The sequence below is a fragment of the Chiloscyllium plagiosum genome, unplaced genomic scaffold (genome assembly GCF_037043375.1).
Source record: "Chiloscyllium plagiosum isolate Xiang-an unplaced genomic scaffold, Cpla_swu_hap1 HiC_scaffold_3, whole genome shotgun sequence".
Taxonomy (NCBI): Eukaryota; Metazoa; Chordata; class Chondrichthyes; order Orectolobiformes; family Hemiscylliidae; genus Chiloscyllium; species Chiloscyllium plagiosum.
The window spans coordinates 36,058,454-36,081,078 of record NW_028270141.1 but is presented as its reverse complement, the minus strand read 5'-3'; the positions used below and the strand labels follow the sequence as shown (position 1 = coordinate 36,081,078).

General features: G+C 43.4%; 1 protein-coding gene and 1 long non-coding RNA gene across 6 annotated transcripts in view; one reads left to right on the top strand and one right to left on the bottom strand.

Moving 5' to 3' along the window:
- Positions 1–498: 498 nt before the first annotated feature.
- On the bottom strand, positions 499–10,654 carry LOC122542169 (uncharacterized). Its single transcript, XR_015752646.1, has 3 exons — positions 10,227–10,654; positions 5,457–5,554; positions 499–622 (listed from the first exon to the last, which is right to left on the bottom strand). It is a non-coding gene; the product is annotated as an uncharacterized LOC122542169 (long non-coding RNA).
- Positions 10,655–10,816: 162 nt separating this feature from the next.
- gclc (glutamate-cysteine ligase, catalytic subunit) overlaps positions 10,817–22,625 on the top strand; it is a 68,366-nt gene continuing 56,557 nt past the window's right edge. For 2 of the 5 annotated variants that reach the window (XM_043679584.2, XM_087978418.1), the window contains exons 1-2: positions 10,971–11,092; positions 11,168–11,326. In XM_043679584.2, coding sequence (XP_043535519.1) covers positions 11,072–11,092; positions 11,168–11,326 — 180 coding nt within the window. In that variant the 5' untranslated portion in view covers positions 10,971–11,071. The other 3 variants (XM_043679578.2, XM_043679569.2, XM_087978419.1) reach the window with 3 other exon arrangements.

Below are 22,625 nucleotides of genomic sequence, written 5' to 3'. Positions count from 1 at the left end.
TGTCCTTCTCAACATCTTATCCTTGCCTGAGTCATGGAGATCCTTAAGTTAAATCACTACCAGTCATTGAGTTATACAGCACAGAAACACCCTGCACTCAACTAGTCTACATGGACCAGATTTCCTAAACTGATCTAGTCCCATTTGCCTGCATTTGACCCATATCGCTCGAAACCCATTTATTTATGTATCCATCCTGATGCATATTAAATGATATAATTGTACCCACCTCCACCACCACCAACTCTGGCAGCTTGTTCCCTCTCTCGAATCAGAGAGCAGTCCTATGGTTTTTTGGCACTAGGACAACTTTTACCATTAGGATGGCCTTTATAATGGAAGGAAATGCGAGCTGCCATTTTTAATAAGGTGGGGGCTTTAAAATCAGCCTGGAGAACTGACCGCATGATTTGTCACCACCAGCTTGCAGAATGACAGTCATTCTGCCCACAATCATGCTTGCAGGGAAATAATTCATATGTACACTGACATACTTGGATGTTCAGGTGAAAATCCTTCTCACAGTATGTTTCTCTCTCCACAGATACTGTGAGATCTACTGAGTATTCCTAGCAATTGCGTTTTCCATCTTTCAGATTTCCAGCATCCAGGCATTCTGCTTCTGTTATCACACATTAATTTGAGTTGAATATCATTACTTGATCTCTAAAATCTATATACTTGTACAGTTAACGTTCCTTTCTCTGGTTCACTTTCATCCATTAACTTCCTTCACAATGCAGGCACTTGATCCACAAAACTTAAAATTCCAATATATTAAAGCAGAAGGACAATGAAGCTTAGTCTGAATTCTAAGATTTAATGGACAAATCTGGACCAGATTTGAGGGAGTTGTTCCTTACCTGAAGAGTGATCAAAACTTTAAATATTAGATATGATGTGGAGGTGCCGGTGTTGGAGTGGGGTAGATAAAGTTAAAAATCACACAACACAAGGTTATAGTCTAACTGGTTTATTTGGAAGTAGAAGCTTTTGGAACACTGCTCCTTCATCAGGTAGCGAATGGGACAGGATCATAGAACATGGATTTATAGTAAAGGATCGATGCAAAGTAGAGGGCTAAAAGGGGTCATGAGAAATCTTTAGCAAACAGGGTGAAGGAAAATCGCAAAGCCTTTTATTCATATATAGGGAGCATGAGGGTAACTAGAGAAAGAACATAGAACATAGAACAATACAGCACAGAACAGGCCCTTCGGCCCACGATGTTGTGCCGAACATTTGTCCTAGCTTAAGCATCCATCCAAGTACCTATTCAATTGCCGCTTAAAGGTCGCCAATGATTCTGACTCTGCCACTCCCACAGGCAGCACATTCCATGCCCCCACGACTCTCTGGGTAAAGAACCTACCCCTGACATCCCCCCTATACCTCCCACCCTTCAGCTTAAATTTATGTCCTCTTGTAACACTCTGTTGTACCCAGGGAAAAAGTTTCTGACTGTCTACTCTATCTATTCCTCTGATCATCTTATAAACCTCTATCAAGTCACCCCTCATCCTTCGCCGTTCCAATGAGAAAAGGCCTAGCACTCTCACGACCTATTCTCCATTCCAGGCAACATCCTGGTAAATCTTCTCTGCACCCTCTCCAAAGCTTCCACATCTTTCCTAAAGTGAGGCGACCAGAACTGCACACAGTACTCCAAATGTGGCCTAACCAAGGTCCTGTACAGCTGCAACATCACCTCACGACTCTTGAATTCAATCCCTCTGCTAATGAACGCTAATACACCACAGGCCTTCTTACAAGCTCTATCCACCTGAGTGGCAACTTTCAAAGATCTATGAACATAGACCCCAAGATCCCTCTGCTCCTCCAACTTACTAAGAACCCCCCCGTTAACCCTGTATTCCGCATTCTTATTTGTCCTTCCAAAATGGACAACCTCACACTTGACAGGGTTGAACTCCATCTGCCACTCCTCAGCCCAGCTCGGCATCATATCTAAGTCTCTTTGCAGCCAACAACAGCCTTCCTCACAATCCACAACTCCACCAATCTTCGTATCATCTGCAAATTTACTGACCAACACTTCGACTCCCTCTTCCAAGTCATTAATAAAAATTACAAACAGCAGAGGACCCAGAACTGATCCCTGCGGAACTCCACTTGTAACTGGGCTCCAGGCTGAATATTTACCATCTACCACCACTCTGACTTCGACCGGTTAGCCAGTTTTCTATCCAATTGGCCAAATTTCCCTCTATCCCATGCCTCCTGACTTTCCGCATAAGCCTACCATGGGGAACCTTATCAAATCCATGTACACTACATCCACTGCTCTACCCTCATCCACATGCTTGGTCACCTCCTCAAAGAATTCAATAAAGCTTGTAAGGCAAGACCTACCCTTCACAAATCCGTGCTGGCTGTCCCTAATCAAGCAGTGTCTTTCCAGATACTCATAAATCCTATCCCTCAGTACCCTTTCCATTACTTTGCCTACCACCGAAGTAAGACTGACTGGCCTGTAATTCCCGGGGTTATCCCTATTCCCTTTTTTGAACAGGGGCACAACATTCGCCACTCTCCAGTCCCCTGGTACCACCCCCGTTGACAGTGAAGACGAAAAGATCATTGCCAACGGCTCTGCAATTTCTTCTCTTTCTTCCCACATAATCCTAGGATATATCCCGTCAGGCCCGGGGGACTTGTCTATCCTCAAATTGTTCAAAATGCCCAACACATCTTCCTTCCTAACAAGTATCTCTTCTAGCTTACCAGTCCGTTTCACACTCTCCTCTTCAACAATACGGTCCCTCTTGTTCGTAAACACTGAAGAAAAGTACTCATTCAAGACCTCTCCTATCTCTTCCGACTCAATACACAGTCTCCCACTACTGTCCTTGATCGGACCTACCCTCGTTCTCATCATTCTCATGTTTCTCACATACGCATAAAATGCCTTGGGGTTATCCTTGATCCTATCCGCCAAAGATTTTTCATGCACTCTCTTAGCTCTCCTAATCCCTTTCTTCAGCTCCCTTCTGGCTATCCTGTATCCCTCCAACCCTCTGTCTGAACCTTGTTTCCTCAACCTTATGTAAGCCTCCTTCTTCCTCTTTACAAGACATTCAACCTCCCTCGTCAACCAAGGTTGCCTCACACGACCATCTCTTTCCTGCCTGACAGGTACATACATATCAAGGACACGTCGTATCTGTTCCTTGAAAAAGTTCCACTTTTCCACGACATCCTTCCCTGACAGCCTATGCTCCCAACTTATGCTCCTCAGATCCTGTCTTACAGCATCGTATTTACCCTTCCCCCAATTGTAAAACCTACCCTGTTGCACGCACCTATCTCTCTCCATAACCAAGGTGAAAGTCACAGAATTGTGGTCACCATCACCAAAATGTTCACCCACTATCAAGCCCATCACTTGTCCCGGTTCGTTACCAAGTACCAAATCCAATATGGCCTCCCCTCTGGTCGGACAATCTACATACTGAGTTAGAAAAGCTTCGTGGACACACTGCACAAACACCGCCCCATCCAATCTACTTGATCTAAAGAGCTTCCAATCAATATTTGGGAAGTTGAAATTGCCCATCCCTACTACCCTGTGGCTTCTGCACTCTAGCACTGCTTACTCACAGCGCCAGAGACCCGGGTTCATTTCCCACCTCAGGCGACTGACTGTGTGGAGTTTGCACGTTTTCCCCGTGTCTGTGTGGGTTTCCTGCGGGTGCTCCGGTTTCCTCCCACAGTCCAAAGATGTGCAGGTAAGGTGAATTGGCCATGCTAAATTGCCCGTAGTGTGAGGTAAGGGGTAAATATAGGGGTATGGGTGGGTTGTGCTTCGACGGGTCGGTGTGGACTTGTTGGGCCGAAGGGCCTGTTTCCACACTGTAATGTAATGTAATCTAATCTAATCTTTCCAAAATCTGTTTCCCAATCTGTTTCTCCACATCTCTGCTGCTATTGGGGGGCCTAATGTAAACACTCAACGAGGTGACTGCTCCTTTCCTATTTCTGACTTCAGCCCATACTACCTCCAAAGGCAGATCCCCCTCGAACTGCCTTTCTGCAGCCGTTATACCATTTCCAATTAGCAACGCCACCCCCCCCCCCTCCTTTTTTTACCACCCTCCCTAATCTTACTGAAACATCTGTAACCAGGAACCTCCAACAACCATTCCTGTCCCTCTTCTATCCACGTTTCCATGATGGCCACAACATCGTAGTCCCAGGTACCGATCCACGCCTTAAGTTCACCACCTTATTTCTGATACACTCTTGAACCCATCTCTGTGTCCGCAAGTATTCTGTCAGTGCTACCTTCTCCACAGCCTCCCTACATTCTTGGACATCCTGACAAACAGCTAGCCTACTTGCTGGACTACAAGTCCAGATCCCATCCCCTTGCCAAATTAGTTTAAACCCCCCCGAAGAGTGCTAGCAAACCTACCTCCCAGGATATTGGTGCCCTTCTGGTTCAGGTGCAACCCGACCTGCTTGTACAGGTCCCACCTTCCCAGAATACAGTCCAATTGTCCCAAATACCTGAAGCCCTCCCTCCTACACCATCCTTACAGCCACGTATTCAACTGCACTCTCTCCCTATTCCTTGCCTCACTGTCACGTGGCACCGGCAACAACCCAGAGATGACGACTCTGTCCGTCCTATCTTTTAGCTTCCAGCCTAACTCCCTGAGCTCCTGAATGACTTCGCCACCCCTCTTCCTGCCTATGTCGTTGGTGCCAACATGCATGGCTGCACACCCTCCCCCTTAAGGATTCTGAAGACACGCTCAGAGACGTCTCGGACCCTAGCACCCGGGAGGCAACAAACCATCCAAGAGTCTCGCCCATGTCCACAGAACCGCCTGTCCGTCCCTCTAACTATAGAGTCTCCTATAACTAGTGCTCTCCTCCTCTCTCCCTTTCCCTTCTGAGCCTCAGAGCCGGACCTCGTGCCAGAGACCCGGTCACTGCAGCTTACCCCTGCTAAGCCTTCCCCCCCCAACAACGGTATACTTATTGTTGAGGGGAACGACCACAGGGGATCCCTGCACTGCTTGCTTCCTCCCAATCCCACCTCTAACTGTTACCCAGCTACCTCTGTTCTCTGGCATAACTATGTCCCTGTAGCTTCTATCTATCACTCTCTCAGCCTCTCGAATAATTCTCAGTTCATCCAACTCCAGCTCCAGTTCCCTAACACATTCTGTGAGGAGCAGGAGCTGACTGCATTTCCTGCAGATGAAGTCAGCAGGAGCATCGGTGGTCACCCCTACCTCAAAACATCCTGCAGGAGGAACATTCCACTGCCTGCACTGCCATTACTCTACACTTAGTCTCCAAAACAAGAACACTGAGTAGCTTACCTGTGGACTTTAAAGTTAGGTTAGAGGAGGAGGATGGGAGGGAGGCCCAACTTTGTAGGGCCTGGGATCTAGAACACACCCACTCAAATATCAATCACTTACCTTCCCGACCAGCTCTGCGCTCCAACTTCACTTCCGCCCAGCTCACGGCGCTCTCTGCTGTGAAAAGGGTTGACCCACTGAATGAAAAAGGAGCAAAGCTATGCGTGGAGAGAGAGAAAATGGGTGAGATCCTTAATGAGCACTTTGCATTGGTAGTCATCGAGGAGTGGGACGTGACAGATGTTGAGGTTAGGGATAGATGTTTGATTACTGGATGTAGGTTTGCTCGCTGAGCTGGAAGGTTTGTTTTCAGATATTTCATCACCACACTAGGTAACATCTTCAGTAAACCTCCAAATGAAACATTGGTGGTGCAGCCTGCTTTTTATTTATATGATTGAGTTTCCTTTGGTTGGTGATGTCATTTCCTGTGGTGACATAATTTCCCATGATGATGTCATTTCCTGTTCTTTTTCTCATGGAGTGTTTGATTACTCTCGGTCAAGTCGGCATAGGGAGGGAGGGAGGAAGTGTTGGGTACTCTAAAAGGCGTTAAGGTGTACAAGTCCTCAGGTGTGGATGTGATCTATCCCACGTTACTGAGGGAAACGAGAGAGGAAATAGCTGGGGCCTTAGCAGATATCTTTGCAGCATCCTTGAACATGGGTGAGGCCCCGGAGGCCTGGAAAATTGATAATGTTGTCTCCTTGATTAAGAAGGATAGCAGGGATAATCCCGGAAATTATAGACTGGTGAGCCTGACGTAGGGAAGCTGTTGGAGAAAATACTGAGGGATCGGATCTATTCCCATTTGGAAGAAAATGGGTTTATCAGTGATAGGCAACATGGTTTTGTGCAGGGAAGGGATTGGCTTACCAACTTAATAGAATGCTTTGAGGAAGTGACAAAGTTGATATATACATGGATTTCAGTAAGGCGTTTGATAAGGTTCCCCATGATAGGCAGATGGAGAAGGTGAAGTCACATGGGGTCCAGGGAGTACTGGCTAGATGGACAAAGATCTGGCTGGGCAACAGGGACAGAGATTGGTGGTGGAAGAGAATTTCTCAAAATGGAGACCTGTGACCAGTGGTATTCCACTGGGATCCATGCTGCAACCAATATTGTTTGTTGTTAGTTAAAAATCACACAACACCAGGTTATAGTCCAACAGGTTTAATTGGAAGCACACTAGCTTTCGGAGCGACTCTCCTTCATCAGGTGATTGTGTATTGTTTGTGACATACATAAATGATTTGGAGGAAGGTATAGGTGGTTTGATTCGCAAATTTACAGATGACACTAAGATTGCTGGAGTAGCAGATAGTGAAAGGGACTGTCAGAGAATACAGCAGAATATAGATAGATTGGAGAGTTGGGCAGAGAAATGGCAGATGGAATTCAATCTGGGCAAATGCAAGGTGATGCATTTTGGAAGATCCAATTCAAGAGTGAACTACAGAGGAACCTCGATTATCCGAATATCAATTATCCGAATTTCGGATTATCCGAAGGAGATCTTAAGGTCCCAATAGAAACATTACATCAAAAAGCTGTTTCAACCCTTATCGTGTCTTTTGTTTGCAGGTACAATAATTAAAAACAAACTTGTCTCACTGAAATGTTGCTGAGAACAGTCCTGGACAGTCCAGGCACCATTTCTAAGTGACTGACCTCCCGCTCTCTCTCTCTCCCCACACTTTCATGTGGTTGGAAGGGGGGGGGTTGCTCGCACGCGGTGTGCTGCTGCCTAGTCACCTGAACAGGAAGCAGACTTGACAGAAAACTCCAAGTCTCAGAGGAAATCAATTAACCGAATAATTAATTATCCGAACAAAATAGTACCCGCCTATCTCGTTCAGATACTCAAGGTTCCTCTGTATACAGTAAATGGAAAATTCCTGGGGAAAATTGATGTACAGGGAGATTTGGGTGTTTAGGTCCTTTGTTAGCTGAAGGTGGCAACACAGGTCAGTGAAGTGGTCAAGAAGTCTTATGGCATACTTTTCTTCTCCAGACAGGGTATTGAGTACAACAGTTGGCAGGTCATGTTACAGCTGAGTAAGACTTTGGTTCAGCCACATTTGGAATACTGCATACAGTTTTGGTCACCACGTTACTAAAAGAATGTGGATGCTTTAGAGTGGGTGCAGGGGAGGTTCACTAGGATGTTGCCTGGTATAGAGGGCACTAGCTATGACAAGAGGTTGAGTAGATTAGGATTATTTACATTTAGAAAGGCTGAGGTTGAGGGGGTCTACAAAATCATGACAGGTATAGACAGGGTGGATAGCTGGAAGCTTTTTCCCAAATTGGGTACTCAATTACTAGGGGTGATGAGTTCAAACTGAGGAGGGAAAAGTTCTTGACACAGAGGGTGCTGGGTGCTTGGAATGTATGGCCAGCAGAGGTGGTAGAGGCAGACATGATAACATCATTTATCCAGACAGATACATGAATGGGCAGGGACCAAAAGGATACAGACCCTTAGAAAATATGCGACAAGTTTAGATAGAGGATCTGGATCAGTGCAGACTTGGAGAGCCAAAGGGCCTGTTCCTGTGCTATAATTTTTTTTGTTCTTTGTTAAATCTAGATTGCTGTTGTCTTTAAGCAAGATTCTGCCCCATGAGATACTTGTCGAAGGAGGAGCACTCTAAAAGCTTGTAATTCCAAATAAACTTGTTGGACTCTAACCTGGTATTGTGTGATTTTTAACTACATTCAATGAACAAGTGTGTGGTAACTATCAGCATTCTGTATGAAGTTTCCATTGCTTACTGGAGATGAACACAAGCAATCTCTCTCTCTGAGATGCTACAAGGTGGGGAACATCAAATGCACGCTTACACAACTGACACTGTATTTCTGAGGTCAGGATCACAAGATCTTGTTGGGTAAGACAGGGCTTCAATCTTAACCAAATTTATACTATTATCTAACCTGGGAATGTTTAATGTGGACCGTTGATTTCTCATGATATTGTTTACAGAAAATCAAGAACAAACAAGTCTTCCTCTGAATGCTGCAGGTGTAGTTATGGAATCTGTAGTTAATGAAGTCCATCTAATGATATAAAGTGTGTAGTTGCAGGTGTGACTGTATGACAGCTTGTGTTATCATGGGAAATCGTATTGTGATGCCACTTGCATGTATGGCTATGCTGATGTAAAAATAAAAACAATGAATGGTAATTTTACTGGTTGATTTCATGGCATTGGACAGACAGCACAGTACAGAGTGACAAGTTTTTATAGGAAGTAAGAACAGCAGTCAAGCCATGATTTTCTATTGATTGAGCTGTTTTTAACACCATTTTACCTATTTCAGATTCATATCCTTCCATACACTTGGCTAATTAAAAAATGTTTTGAAATCCTCAACAACTGGTTGGAAAAGTGTTCAAGATTTTCACAACCCTTGTGTCACCAAATCCTCCTGATTTCAGGTTGACCATTCTATCTCTAAGTTTAAAATTGTAGTTACTTCTGCTGGACCTCTCCACAATGGTAAATCATTTTCTTCTCTATCTCATCAACTCATAATTATCCTGAATAAAGCGATTACATTACACCTTAATTTGTAGTTTTCACCATAGGGTTCGGAAAGGATTTACAAGGATGTTGCCAGAGTTGGATGAATTGAGCTACTGGGAGAGGTTGAATAGGCCAGGGCTGTTTTCCCTGGAGTGTCGGAGGCTGAGAGGTGACCTTATAAAGGTTTATAAGATTATGAGGGGCATGGATAGGTACAATAAACAAAGTCTCTTGGGGGATCCAGAACTAGAGGGTGAGAGGGAAAAGATATAAAAGAGATCTAAGGGGTAACTTATTCATGCAGAGGGTGGTACGTATGTGGAATGAGCTGCCAGAGGAAATGGCGATGACTTGTATGATTGCAACATTTAAAAGGCATCTGGACGGGTATATGAATAGGAAGGGAAATGGGCTGGGTACTGGCATGTGGGACTAGATTGGGTTGGGGTATCTGGTCGGCAGTGACGACTTGGACCGAAGGGTCTGTTTCCATGCTGTACATCTCTATGACTCTATAATTTAGCTCCAATGTCACTCTCATGAATCTACAGTGCAGCAAAAATAGGCAATGGCCTGAAATACGATGCTCCAGGTGGGGAAGACTCTTACATAATCTCAATGTAACTTCGACGCCTTGACCTTTACGTAATCCGAACATAATTCCTGTCCCTTTGTACTGGCGCCTCTATAGAAAGATCAAAGTTCCATTAGCTTTTTGGATTATATCTGTACCTGTGTGCTAACTTTAAGTGGTTTATGGGACTTGAACCCATACAAATTTATACACATACGCAGTTTCTGGCTTCTATAAAATACGACTTTCCTGAGGTTGAGAATTATAAAGACGTACATCAGGATTTAAATGGGGAAACTGACAGGAAAGACATTTTAAAAGCAGATGAAATCTATCCGCACTTTGTTATTAAAAATGAGATGGTTGGATTGCTTCGTTTCATTATTACTGACAGCGAAAGGTATTGACAAACATAGTTATGGGGACGAGAGGGGATAGGGATGCGTGTGAATCTTTACAATGGAGACGTTATCTAAACGGACATAAAAAGACCATTAACCATTGGAAAAGCGGCAGTAATTCACCTCCCCTAAAATATCAACATCCTTGAAATATGCACTGAGGCAACAGCGTTCAAAAGGTTGTAAAAAGGTAAAATCTCGACGACTAACAGAATCAGGTCAATCAGAATCTCATCGGGCAAATACTGCAATTTTGTGTTATGTATCTATGAATGTTGTCTTGCGACACCCGTGACGGTCACCACTCCAAAACTCTTACCTCGCACTATTAGGACTAAAGATTGTGTCGAGTTAAGCGAAAGGACGTTTATTGGTAGATAGACCGACAGAGTTGAGACCCCATGCGGGGGGGGCGGAGAGACAGAAAATGCTGAGTCACTGGGCGCGCGACAAAAACGACCGTTGGCCTCGGTGTGGCGGGCTCGAGGCAGGGGCTAGACAAAGGGCATTGTGTCAGGTGACGTTAGCAGTTGCGTGGGACCACCGGCGTGTTTTCTTTGAGGGGGGGGGAAAGAGCAGAGGCGAGGAAAGGTCGATCGCGCTCGAACCAAGTGGGTGGAGAAAAGGAGGGGACGCCTTTCGGAAGGGGGCGAGGAAAAGCAACATCTCGCAGCCGAGAAGGGGGCGGTCCGGTCTGCACGGAGAGCGGGGTCGCGTGACATGCGTGTTCGTGCTCGAGCCGAGCCACCAATAGCGTTGGAGGGGGCTGGGCTGCGGAGCGGAGGGGGCGGGCAGAATCGGGCCACGTGATGCGCCGGTGATGTTGTAGTGGAGGAGGAGGAGGAGGGGCGTTAGGGAGTGAGGTTGGAGGTGGTCCCGCTGAGGGCTTTGAGTAGCGCCTTTGGGCGGGCAGAGGCGTGGAGTCACGCAGCAGCGAGTAGGCAGCCGGTTGTCGCTGTGGTGACAATCCACCGAGTGCGGCAGTGCCTGCGGGACGGCTGAACCGACGAGCGGGGGAGCGTCCGTTGAGCTGTCTCTGGGATACCTTGAACGCGGTGAGTGCTGCTTTGCTTGAGGTGGTGGGAGTGAGTGAGCCCCCACTCCTCGCCCAAAGGTCTTTTCTGTGCTGCTGGAGATGGATGTACGTTGTCGGGGCGCTCCTTGATGGATCGAGCTGTTGAAGAGGTGGGTTATTTGTTCAGGTGCCGCGGCGTTGTTTTAAACCGGGACTAACCCCCCCCCCCCCTCCCTCCGTTCCAGTCGATAGTGATGGGTCTGCTGTCGGAAGGGTCGCCATTGAACTGGGAAGAGACGAAGAGATACGCCGATCACGTTCGCAAGCATGGCATCATCCAGTTTCTTAACATCTATCACAAAGTGAAGGACCGCCAGAAGGATGTGCTGAAGTGGGGAGACGAGGTAAAGACCTGTGTTCAGATCTCACCTTTACCCCCAGCGGGTCCTGTGTGTTTCCTTCTGGAACCATCTCCTCTCGTACAGGCTCGATCGGCCACCGGTCAAAGCGCTAGATGGGGCCGTGGGACGAGCAGTAGAAAATTCTAGACATCCAGCAATCTGTGCTCACTTGGCTTCTGAAAGGCAGTGTTGATGGTTGTGCTCTTGTGATAAGCGCCCTCCCCCTTGTATGCTCTCACATGGTTTACACTCTCACAACATCAGCTTGTCTCTGAACCGCCAGAGCCTGCCAAATCTTGCAAATTCAACATGGGTAACAAACGGCCAAAAGTGCACCTTTGATCACTGACTGAAGTAAAACTTCCTAACCGTTAACTCGTATTTAATTCGGTGACCTTCTTTATGGAAAAATGTTGAGACGGAGGGAGGTAGTGACTTAGGGGGAAAAAACACAAACTGAAACATTGAAATGAAGGCGGAAACGCTGAAATAATCACGCCTGTCAAGGGGGATACGCTGATTTTCAGTTTTTTTTTCAAAGATCATTCACTTGCTAAACGTGCTAGCATTTTCTGTTTTTTTTTATAATACATTCTGTGAATTTCTTGCAAGAATTAAAAATAGGTGAGTCATGAGGATATTTTGTGCCCAAAGAGTTGATGTCCTACAATTTGTTTCCTTCATTCAATATCCTGTGATCTCTGGTAAAAAGATAGATAAAATATAGGTTTTATGTAGTATCTTTATTTTAGCTTAATGTTTTCCAAGTCATTTTTTTATTATAGTCACTAATTTCAAAACAGCTAATTTGTGCACAGTAGGGCCCAAAAACAGTGATCAGATCATCTGCTTCAGAGTGCATATCAGTCAGAACACTGGAGATAATGGACTTAGAGTTTCTTGAATAATGTGATGAAATGTTTCATCTTAATCTAAAGAGCATATTGATCCTTTGTTTAACATCTTATTCAAAAGACTGTACCTCTGTATCACTCCCTCAGTTCTGTGATAAGGAAGAGATACACAATGCATTAAATGTCCCTTGATGATACATCTAGCCGCGTTCTGTTGTAAATGCAAAGTCTTTAGGTTGCCGTTTAGTAAACTAATGCTGATTGCTACATGTGGAAACTTGACATATTGTTGAGTGTATGATTCTGGATGTCTGATATGATGCTTTAGACTCCTGGGTATCCTGCAGGGAGTTGTACATGTATCTTGCAGGTCATTGTTTGGAAATAGTTCTGTATTGATTCTTGTGATCATGTGACTAGTTAGTTAAAATATTGTCAAAATGCTTTGTTCACTGTATAAATCAACAGTTTATAATGCAGTGGTTAGTATTGGTTGAAAAATCATGGTAATTTATGGCGCAAACAGATCATTCAGCTCATTGGGGCAATGCCAATTCCTTCTGAAGCAATCTACTTGGTCCATATATTTCCTTCAAGTGCCTGTACGTTTACTTTGAAATCATTGATAGCCTTTTCTGTTCCAAGTCAAAGCAAAGATGAGAAATATAAACCTGCCTAATCCATGAAGATTTAGCCAGAATAAATGTTTTAAAATAACTATTTTCTCTGTCTAGAGGACATAGATATAACATGATTAGGAAAATTCCCCTAAGCTTGCTAAGCACACAGCTTCTATGGTATTGTTTTTCAACCTTTTAACTCCTAATCACAATTCATTTTGTTAAAATTGCAATGTTTTCAATTTAGTTTATAATTTGTGGTATGGGTTGATATTTTTGAGGTGCATGATTATTTTTTTTATTTATGTATGTGTATACAAACATTTTCATTAAGTTAAATTTTGTGCACACTGTGCTGCATCATGGAGTGTTTGTCCACAGATCCCTGAAGGTGGGTTAATTGGTTAGTTATGAAAGCAAATAGGACACTTTTTTGTGTTCATCAGTCATGGCAAAGACTATAAGAGCAGGGAGGTCAACTTTGGTTAAGCCACAGCTAGACTACTGTGACCAGTTTGGTCATTACACAATAGAAAGAATGTTCACTGGCGAGGGTGCATAGGAGATTTACTAGGTTCAAAGTTTGGGAGAGGATTTGTAGCTCGGGTGCTCGTTGTTGTGGTTCTGTTCGCCAAGCTGGGAATTTGTGTTGCAGACGTTTTGTCCCCTGTCTAGGTGACATCCTCAGTGCTTGGGAGTCTCCTGTGAAGCGCTTCTGTGATCTTTCCTCCAGCATTTATAGTGATTTGTACCTGCCGCTTCCGGTTGTCAGTTCTAGCTGTCCGCTGCAGTGGCCAGTACGTTGGATCCAGGTCGATGTGCTTATTGATTGAATCTGTGGATGAGTGCCATGCCTCTAGGAATTCCCTGGTTGTTCTCTGTTTGGCTTGTCCTATAATAGTAGTGTTGTCCCAGTCCAACTCATGTTGCTTGTCATCTGAGTGTGTGGCTACAAATGATAGCTGGTCGTGTCGTTTCGTGGCTAGTTGGTGTTCATGGATGTAGACCGTTAGCTGTCTTCCTGTTTGTCCTATGTAGTGTTTTGTGCAGTCCTTGCATGGGATTTTGTGCACTACATTGGTTTTGCTCATGCTGGGTATCGGGTCCTTCGTCCTGGTGAGTTGTTGTCTGAGAGTGGCTGTTGGTTTGTGTGCTGTTATGAGTCCTAGTGGTCGCAGTAGTCTGGCTGTCAGTTCAGAAATGTTTTTGATGTATGGTAGTGTGGCTAGTCCTTTGGGTTGTGGCATGTCCTCATTCCGTTGTCTTTCCCATAGGCATCTGTTGATGAAATTGCGGGGGTATCCGTTTTTGGCAAATACCTTGTATAGGTGTTCTTCTTCCTCTCTTTGCAGTTCTGGTGTACTGCAGTGTGTTGTGGCCCTTTTGAACAGTGTCTTGATGCAACTTCTTTTGTGTGTGTTGGGGTGGTTGCTTTCATAAGCCACACACACAGACCAAGTCCTAAACTACGAAATTTTCAATGTATAATTTCAGTTACATTACACTGCAAATTTTTGCTATAAATTCTGTTACAATCGAGCCTTCCACTATCACCTGATGAAGGAGCATCGCTCCGAAAGCTAGTGTGCTTCCAATCAAACCTGTTGGACTATAACCTGGTGTTGTGATTTTTAATTTTGTACACCCCAGCCTAACACCGGCATCTCCAAATCATAGTTACCCATGTAATTCTGGAATTTGAAGCCATTCTATTTTTGAGCAATTTAAGTGGGAAAGCAATAATCGAATTCTTGATGACATAGACCATCAGGTAGTAAATAGAAAATTGATCAGATGCATTTAACGCATACATTTGTATGTCTGATAACAGTATGTTAGTAAATTATGGAGATGAAAGCAGGATTTTGCAGAGAAAGATTGAAAGGTCAAGTGGGCAAAACTCTGGCAAATGAAGTTGTCGGAAAATGTAAGTTTATCCATTTGTATAATCTAGGCTATCTGGTTGAATATCTTACGAATGTATAAATTAAGTGCAGGAGTAGGTCACTCAATCTCTTGAGTCTGTTGCACCTTTCAGCAAGATGACGGCTCAATTTTCAACTTTCTTGTTTACCTCCAGTAACCTTTCACCCCTTATCTACTGAGAATCTATCAACTTGTGCCTTAAAAAAAAAATCAGGTTCTGCTTCAACCATTTGAGGAGTTCTCAAAACTCATGATGCCATGGAGGAAAAACTAATCTCATCTGTCCTTATTTTTAAATGGCAAAGCACTAATTCTATATTCTCCCATAAAAGGATTCGTGGATGGACAAAAAATGCTGATCCAACCAGTGACACCCATATCCTATGAGTGTATAAGAAGAATCCGATTATCTTGTCCTCTTCTAATCTCCAATGATATATTGTTAGCCTCTCCAAACCTTTCTCTCATAACCGTCCATTCAGGTATTTGTAAATCTTCTCTGAATTGCTTTGAACACGTTATTGGTCCTTCGTTCAATGAAGAGATCAATACTTAGGTCTGAAACCAACATGCCCATTTTAAAATAGGAGACTTAACAAACAATTCAGGTCTTTTTCAATATATGATTTCAGTTATATCACACTGTAAACTTTTGCTTTAAACTGTCCTACAATCTTATACTTCATAACCACCTGATGAAGGAGCAGCACTCTAAAAGCTAGTACTTCCAAATAAACCTGTTGCACTAATACCTGGTGTTGTGAGATTTTTAACTTTGTACTGAGGTCTAGGAAGTGTAAATTAAGAATGCATAGATGTGTCTAAATTCCAGAATGGTCCACCAACTGGCATATCATGTTGAATAAACGTTTTCACTTTGTAATTTGTGATATTTTTCTTCAAAATGTGTCCTTTTTTTGTCCTAATCCTAACACTCCAGGCCAATTATGACAGTATTAGGCAAGAACTTTCAAAAGCTGATTGAGGGCAGATGTTCGCAGGTAAAGGGACGCCTTCAGAAATGAGTTGACGAGAATCCAGAGAAAGTATATTCCTGTTAGGGTGAAAGGAAAGGCTGGTAGGTGCAGGGAATGATCGATGACTAGAGAAATTGAGGGTTTGCTTAAGAAAAGGAAGGAAGTATATGTCAAGTATAGACTGGATAGATTGAGTGAATCCTTAGGGTATGAAGGTAGTAGGAGTATACTTAACAGAGCAAAAAGGGGACGAGATAACTCTGTGCCAAAGCTAAGGAGAATCCAAAGAGATTTTGCAATTACATTAAGGACAAAAGGGTAACAAGGGAGAGAATAGGGCCTCTCAAAAATCAGCAAGCTAACCTTTGTGTGGAGCCGCAGGATATGGGGGAGATACTAAACATCTATTTTGCATCAGTGTTTCCTGGGGCGAAGGTACTGGAAGATAGAGAATGTAGGGAAATAAATGGTGACACCTTGAAAAATGTCCATATTACAGAGGAGGAAGTGCTGGATGCCTTAAAACACACAAAAGGTGTATAAATCTCAAGAACCTGATCAGGTGGACCTGAGAACTATGAAAAGCTAGAGAAGAGATTGCTGGGCCTTTTACTGAACTGAGATTTTAGTATCATTGATCGTTACAGGTGAGGTGCCAGAAGACTGGAAGTTAGCTAACGTGGTGCCACTGTTTAAGAAAGGTGGTAAGGACAAGACAGGGAAGTATAGACCAATGAGCCTGACGCTGGTGGGCAAGTTGTTGGAGGGAATCCTGAGGGACAGGATGTGCATATGTTTGGAAAGGTAAGGGCTGATTAGGGATAGTCAACATGGCTTTGTGTGTGGGAAATAATGTGTCAGAAACTTGATTGGGTTTTTTTTTTGAAGCAGTAACAAAGGCGATTGAGGGCAGCACAGTAGATGTGATCTATGTGTACTTCAGTAAGGTTCCATATGGGAGACTGGTTAGCAAGGTTAGATCTCATGGACTGCAGGGAGAACTAGCCATTTGGATACAAAACTGGCTCAAAGGTAGAAGACAGAAGGTGATAGTGAAGGGTTGTTTTTCAAATTGGAGGCCTGTGACCAGTGGAGTGCCACAAGAATCGGTGCTGGGTCCACTACTTTTTGTCATTTATATAAGTGATTTGGATGCGAGCATAAGCGGCATAGCTAGTAAGTTTGCAGATGACACCAAAATTGGAGGTGTAGTGGACAGCGAAGGTTACCTCTGATTACAACAGGATCTTGACCAGGTGGGCCAATGGTCTGAGAAGTGGCAGATGGAGTTTAATTCAGATAAATGTGAGGTACTGCATTTTGGGAAAGCAAATCTTATACACTTAATGGTAAGGTCCTAGGGAGTATTGCTGAACAAAGAGACCTTGGAGTGCAGATTCATAGCTCCTTGAAAGTGGATTCGCAGGTAGATAGGATAGAGAAGAAGGTGTTTGGTATGTTTTCCTTTATTGGTCAGAGTATTGAGTATGGGAGTTGGGAGGTCATTTTGCGGCTGTACAGGGTATTAGTTAGGCAGCTTTTGGAATATTGCATGCAGTTCTGGTCTTCCTCCTATAAGAAGGATGTTGTGAAACTTGGAAGGTGTCAGAAAAGACTTACAAGGATGTTGCCAGGGTTGGAGGATTTGAGCTTTGTGGAGAGGTTGAGTAGGCTGGGGCTGTTTTCCCTGGAGCGTCTGAGGCTGGTGGGTGACCTTAGAGGTTTACAAAGTCATGAGGGGCATGGATAGGGTAAATAGACAAAGTCTTTTCCCTAGGGTGGGGGAGTCCAGAACGAGAGAGCATAGGTTTAGGGTGAGAGGGGAAAGATATAAAAGAGACCTAAGGGGCAACTTTTTCACGCAGAGGGTGGTACATGTATGGAATGAGCTGCCAGAGGGAGTGGTGGAGGCTAGTACAAATGCAACCATTTTAAAAGGCATCTGGATGGTATATGAATAGGAAGAGCTTGGAGGGATATGGGCCAGGTGCTGGCAGGTGGGACTAGGTTGGGTTGGGATATGTGGTCGGCATGGACAGGTTGGACCAAAGGGTCCGTTTCCATGCTGTACATTTGAGTCTGTGACTTCAGTGTGATGGAAAATGAATATTCCTATAAACATTGGCTACTTTTTCATATCTGCCAAACATTGGATTATCTGCTTTACCATGGGCTATTATGAAGGTATAGCTTTGAAAGTTGTTTTTTATGGAAAATGAGGATGTTCAGTATTTTCTGCATTCAGTGACACTTCTGAAACTGTTTTAGCGCCAGTCTTTAAAATGCAAGCTAAATTATTGCAGTTGAAGAGAGGATCAAGTATTATCAGTAGTTTGATAGATTTTGAGTTTTTGAATATTTTAAATAGCTGGACTGGACTAAAATGTAGTAATGCAATTTAACCCTGAAAAGTGTAAGGAGATGCATTAACAAAGCAAGGGAGTACTGAGGAGTACAGACAGTGTAGATAGGGAGATAAGTTTCACCTCAAACTTATTTCTGGTCAGTGATCCCTCTAAGGTGAGGAGCAGCAGGTTTAGATGGGATTTGAGGGAAAAATACTTCACCTAGAGGATAGTTAGTATCTGGAATGCACTACCTAAAGGTAGAGGCAGCTATTCATTTTACGTATTTCTTGTAAACAAGGCTGTGGGTCAAGTGCTTGAAACTGGGTTTGAATTAGATGGATGCTGCTGACCGGCAGACCTGAAGTGTGAGTAAAAATAAAACTAACTCTAAATGTGTTGAAGTAGTTTGTTTTGTTTATTCATGAGATTTGGGCCTTTCTAGCTGAGTGAAAATTTGTTTATTAATTGGTCATCTCTAGTTCCCTAACATCCTAATGAAATCTGTATTTTGCCACCTTTTCTGAATCGATATCAGGGCTGCTTAATGTGTGCTTAGTATTGCAAATGGTGCTCTGAGGTTAGAGATTGAAGTTTAGTTTATGTAGGTTGAGATGTGTTCATGTTTTATTTAAGTTAAGGCTTAAAGATTTTTGTTATTTATTTCTTAAAATGAAACCAAATGTTCCTTCTTAAATCTATGACCCAAAGTTCCTTCGTTGTTCCATGGTGCTGAGACAACTTCTTTTCAATCCATACTGTACATCTCTGACTCTTAATTTTCTTCTATTTTTAAATAAAACGTGTCACATCATTGAATTCCAACTGTCACTGTTAAACTTTAACGCTTCTTTTAAACTCTTCAGAAATGATATCATTTGTGCGATCATGTGCAAATTTTGACACCCTTTTCCTCTAGGTCTATATCTAATGCTCTAATCTAAATCTGATTTAGGATTGTTTGTTTATTTGATGTTTGCAAACCATACTTTCAGATAGTTGATTCTTGGGTTATCACATACATGTGGTTATAATGTCGTGGTGTGTGCAATACTTCCCTATTCAGAAAAGCAAATTTTTGTAGTTTCAAAAGTAATCACATGATATCAAACATTTGTAAATTCAGTTTATGGAATACAGACTTCTACAAACTGATTTCAAACACAGAATGGTAGAAAATGCAGCCGGTCTGGTATCATGTTTAGACAGAAACTGAGTTAAGTAAGGTATGACTGCTGGTTTACAGTTAATTTGTTCAGCCAGTTGAACACAACATCTGGACAGTTAGAACTTCAAGCTGGGCTTTCTGCCCAGGGCGTTGGCTATAAACGAGCAGGTTTGAAGCATGCAAGAGAACCAACTACTACCTTTTGGGAGGTTGTACTGAAAGGATGGGATGGGAAGATGGGGAAACTTCAAATGATGGTGAGTGAGTTGGCTGCAATAATGCAAGGTGAAAGGACAGAGAAAAGTCTAAGATGAAGAGACATTGGTGCTGTGAATGTGGCTGGAAAGGTTTTGTGTACCCCATTCCCTTTTTCAATTTCCAGTTATATAACTCTCTCAAGTTTTGGGGGAAAGGAAGCAAGTCATTTTAAACGTCTGTTGACACAGAAGGCATGATTTGCAGACAACTAGTGTGTCACAATGGAACATAGTTGCTGATTTTTCCATATTTGATGCATTAACTGTTCATCATAAACCAATGCTGTGCTATTTTAATGCTAATTCAGGGATTACTTTTAGAAGCCAGTTTATTAGCTTAAAAAAGGCCAAACTTACCATTAGATTAGCAGTGGTAATTGCTTCAGCCTTCTGAATAAGTTCATCATTCTTTGGCAAAAGGATAAACTGCATGTTTGCTTGTCATAGAGTCAGATGTACAGCATGGAAACAGACCCTTCAGTCCAATTCATTCATACCGACCAGATATCATAAATAAATCTAGTCCCATTTGCCAGCATTTGGTCCATAACTCTCTTAAACCCATCCTATTCAGATGCCTTTTAAATGTTGTATTTGTACCAGCCTCCTCCTCTTCCTCTGGCAGCGCATTCCATAAACTCACCACCCCTCTGTGTGAAAAAGTTGCCCCTTGGGTCTCTTTTTTTTTAAATGCCTTCCCCTCTCATCTTAAACCTATGCTGTCTCACTCCCCTGTCCTGCCCCCCCCAAAAAACAAGGAAAAAGACTTTGTCTATTCATCCTACCCATGCCCATCATGATTTTATATACATCTAAGGTCACCTCTCCATCTCTGACCAAACCCCCCGAGGTCTGTCCAGTCTCTTCATTCAGTTCAAACCGCCCAACTCTGGCAACATCTTTATATCTTTTCTGTACCCTCACAGTTTCACAATGTCCTTCTTGGAACAGGGACACCAGAATTGCACACAATATTCCAAAAGTGTCCTAACCAATGTCCTGTACAGTCACAACGTGACCTCCCAACTCCTATACTCGGTCTTTCCGATAAAGGAAAGCATACCAAACGTTGCCTTCATTATCCTAACTATCTGCAACTCCACTTTAAAGGAGCTATGAACCTGTACTCCAAGGTCTCTTTGTTCACTAACACTCGACAGCACTTTAGTGAAGTATATAAGTTCTGCCCTGATTTGCCTTTCCAAAATGCAGCACCTCGCATTTATCTAAATTAAACTCCATCTGTCACTCTTCAGCTCATTGGCCAATCTGAACAAGATCCCGTTGTACTCTGATGTAACCTTCATGACTGTCCACTACACCTCCAATTTTGGTGTCATCTGCAAATGTACTAATCATACCTGCTATGTTCACATCCAAATCATTTTGTATCATTGAAAAGCAGTGGACCCAGTACTGACACTTGTGGCACACCGCTAGAAACAGTTCTTGTGCAATTTGTGTTAAGTCCTTGAAAGTTGCCTTTGTTGTAATGTCATTTTGTTGGCCATCTCTCATTGCCCTGAGCTGATGACAGCACCTTTTGTGACCTATTCCATTCTATATACAGCAGTGTTAGTTTAGGTTCTTAAGATCTTGAAATGACAATCAAGAAAGAGTAATATGTTAATATCAGGACAGATGTATAACTGGGAATCTAACATCAAGAGGTGGTGCTTTTAGTGTATTGTTGCTCTTACACGTTGCAGGAAAGGCAGCTGCAGTTAACATAATCTCCGGTTATATGTATGTGTGCTTCAGTGGAACTATTGCAAATACCATTGTATAAAATTTTGGATTGTAGATCAAAACTGGAACTGGAAAACTCCAGTTTTAAAATGACTTGCTGGAACTCATTTTGAATCGTATTTACACTGTTCTATTAAAACAATGGGGACTAATTGGAACTGTGGCTGTGTTCAGGAGAGTATTGTAAAGGCTGTTTTGGTTATTTTCCCATCGGGGTAAATTGTATGGCTCATCTCTGGGATGCACACACCAAACAACCTCACTGCCCTGCAGCCAACTCCCCACTTCATCTCTCCCTCCCACTTCCCCCAAGGATATGCAAGTCCTGGGCCGCCTCCACCACCAAATCAAAGCCACCCGCCAACTGGAGGAAGAATGCCTCATCTTCCACATCTCTAACCACATGTCATCAACATCGACTTTGCCGGTTTCCAAATCTCCCCTCCCTCCACCTCATCCCAGATTCAATCCTCCAACTTGGCACCACTCTGTTGACCTGTCCTACCTGTCCATTTTCTTGCTTACCTATCTGCTCCACCCTCCTCACCGACCTATCACAATTACCTCTCACCTGCATCCACCTATCGCCATCTATCCCCCTCGTCACAGCAGCCTCACCCCCAACCTCCTACTTATCTCTCATCCCCCTTTCCCTTCCACATTCCTGATGAAGAGCTTATCCCCAAAACGTCAACCGTCCTGTTCCTCCGATGCTATCTGACCTGCTGTGCTTTTCCAGCGCCACGTTTTTCGACTCAGACTCCTGGGCAGGTGGACAGCCTGTCTGTACGTCATGCATGACCCAAGATCTGCCAGAGTTGAAAAAGACAGCATCGTGCTGTCTCTTGTGCTCTCGCTCTTGCAGGGAAGTTACAAAATTGGAACATAGCTAGTTATTCTCAAGGCCCCTAAGCAGCAACTGAGAGACTGAACAATAGTGTGCCAGCTGTCCCATGTCTACAGCAGTAAACAGCTGAAATGATTTTGGCAGGAGAAGGTTGCAGAATAGAAGGACTGAGAAGAAGCAAAGTAATATCTTGTTGAATCTCCTGCGGATTAATGCTATTGAACTGTCTTCCCCAAAGCCTTTTTCTCCACCCGTAACACTTTTGTCTGTCTCCATATGTGCAGGGCTTTGAGGAGGACTAGAGTTAAAAGTTGATGATGCATGTTTTTGTGTGTGATTACAATAGACTTCTTCATTATAGGTTTCTTGCTGGGTACAGAAACCTGATCAGTGTTTCCAATTGTCCTGTTCTATCAGACTGAAAGATTTGGGACTTTGAGTAATTTTGATTAAACCTTAAACTTAGACACCAACACTGGGAGTGATGGGACTTGAGTAACAGTGCTTATCTTGAGAGATTGAGTGCTTTTGCTGGAATTACTCTCTGGAACAAAGACAA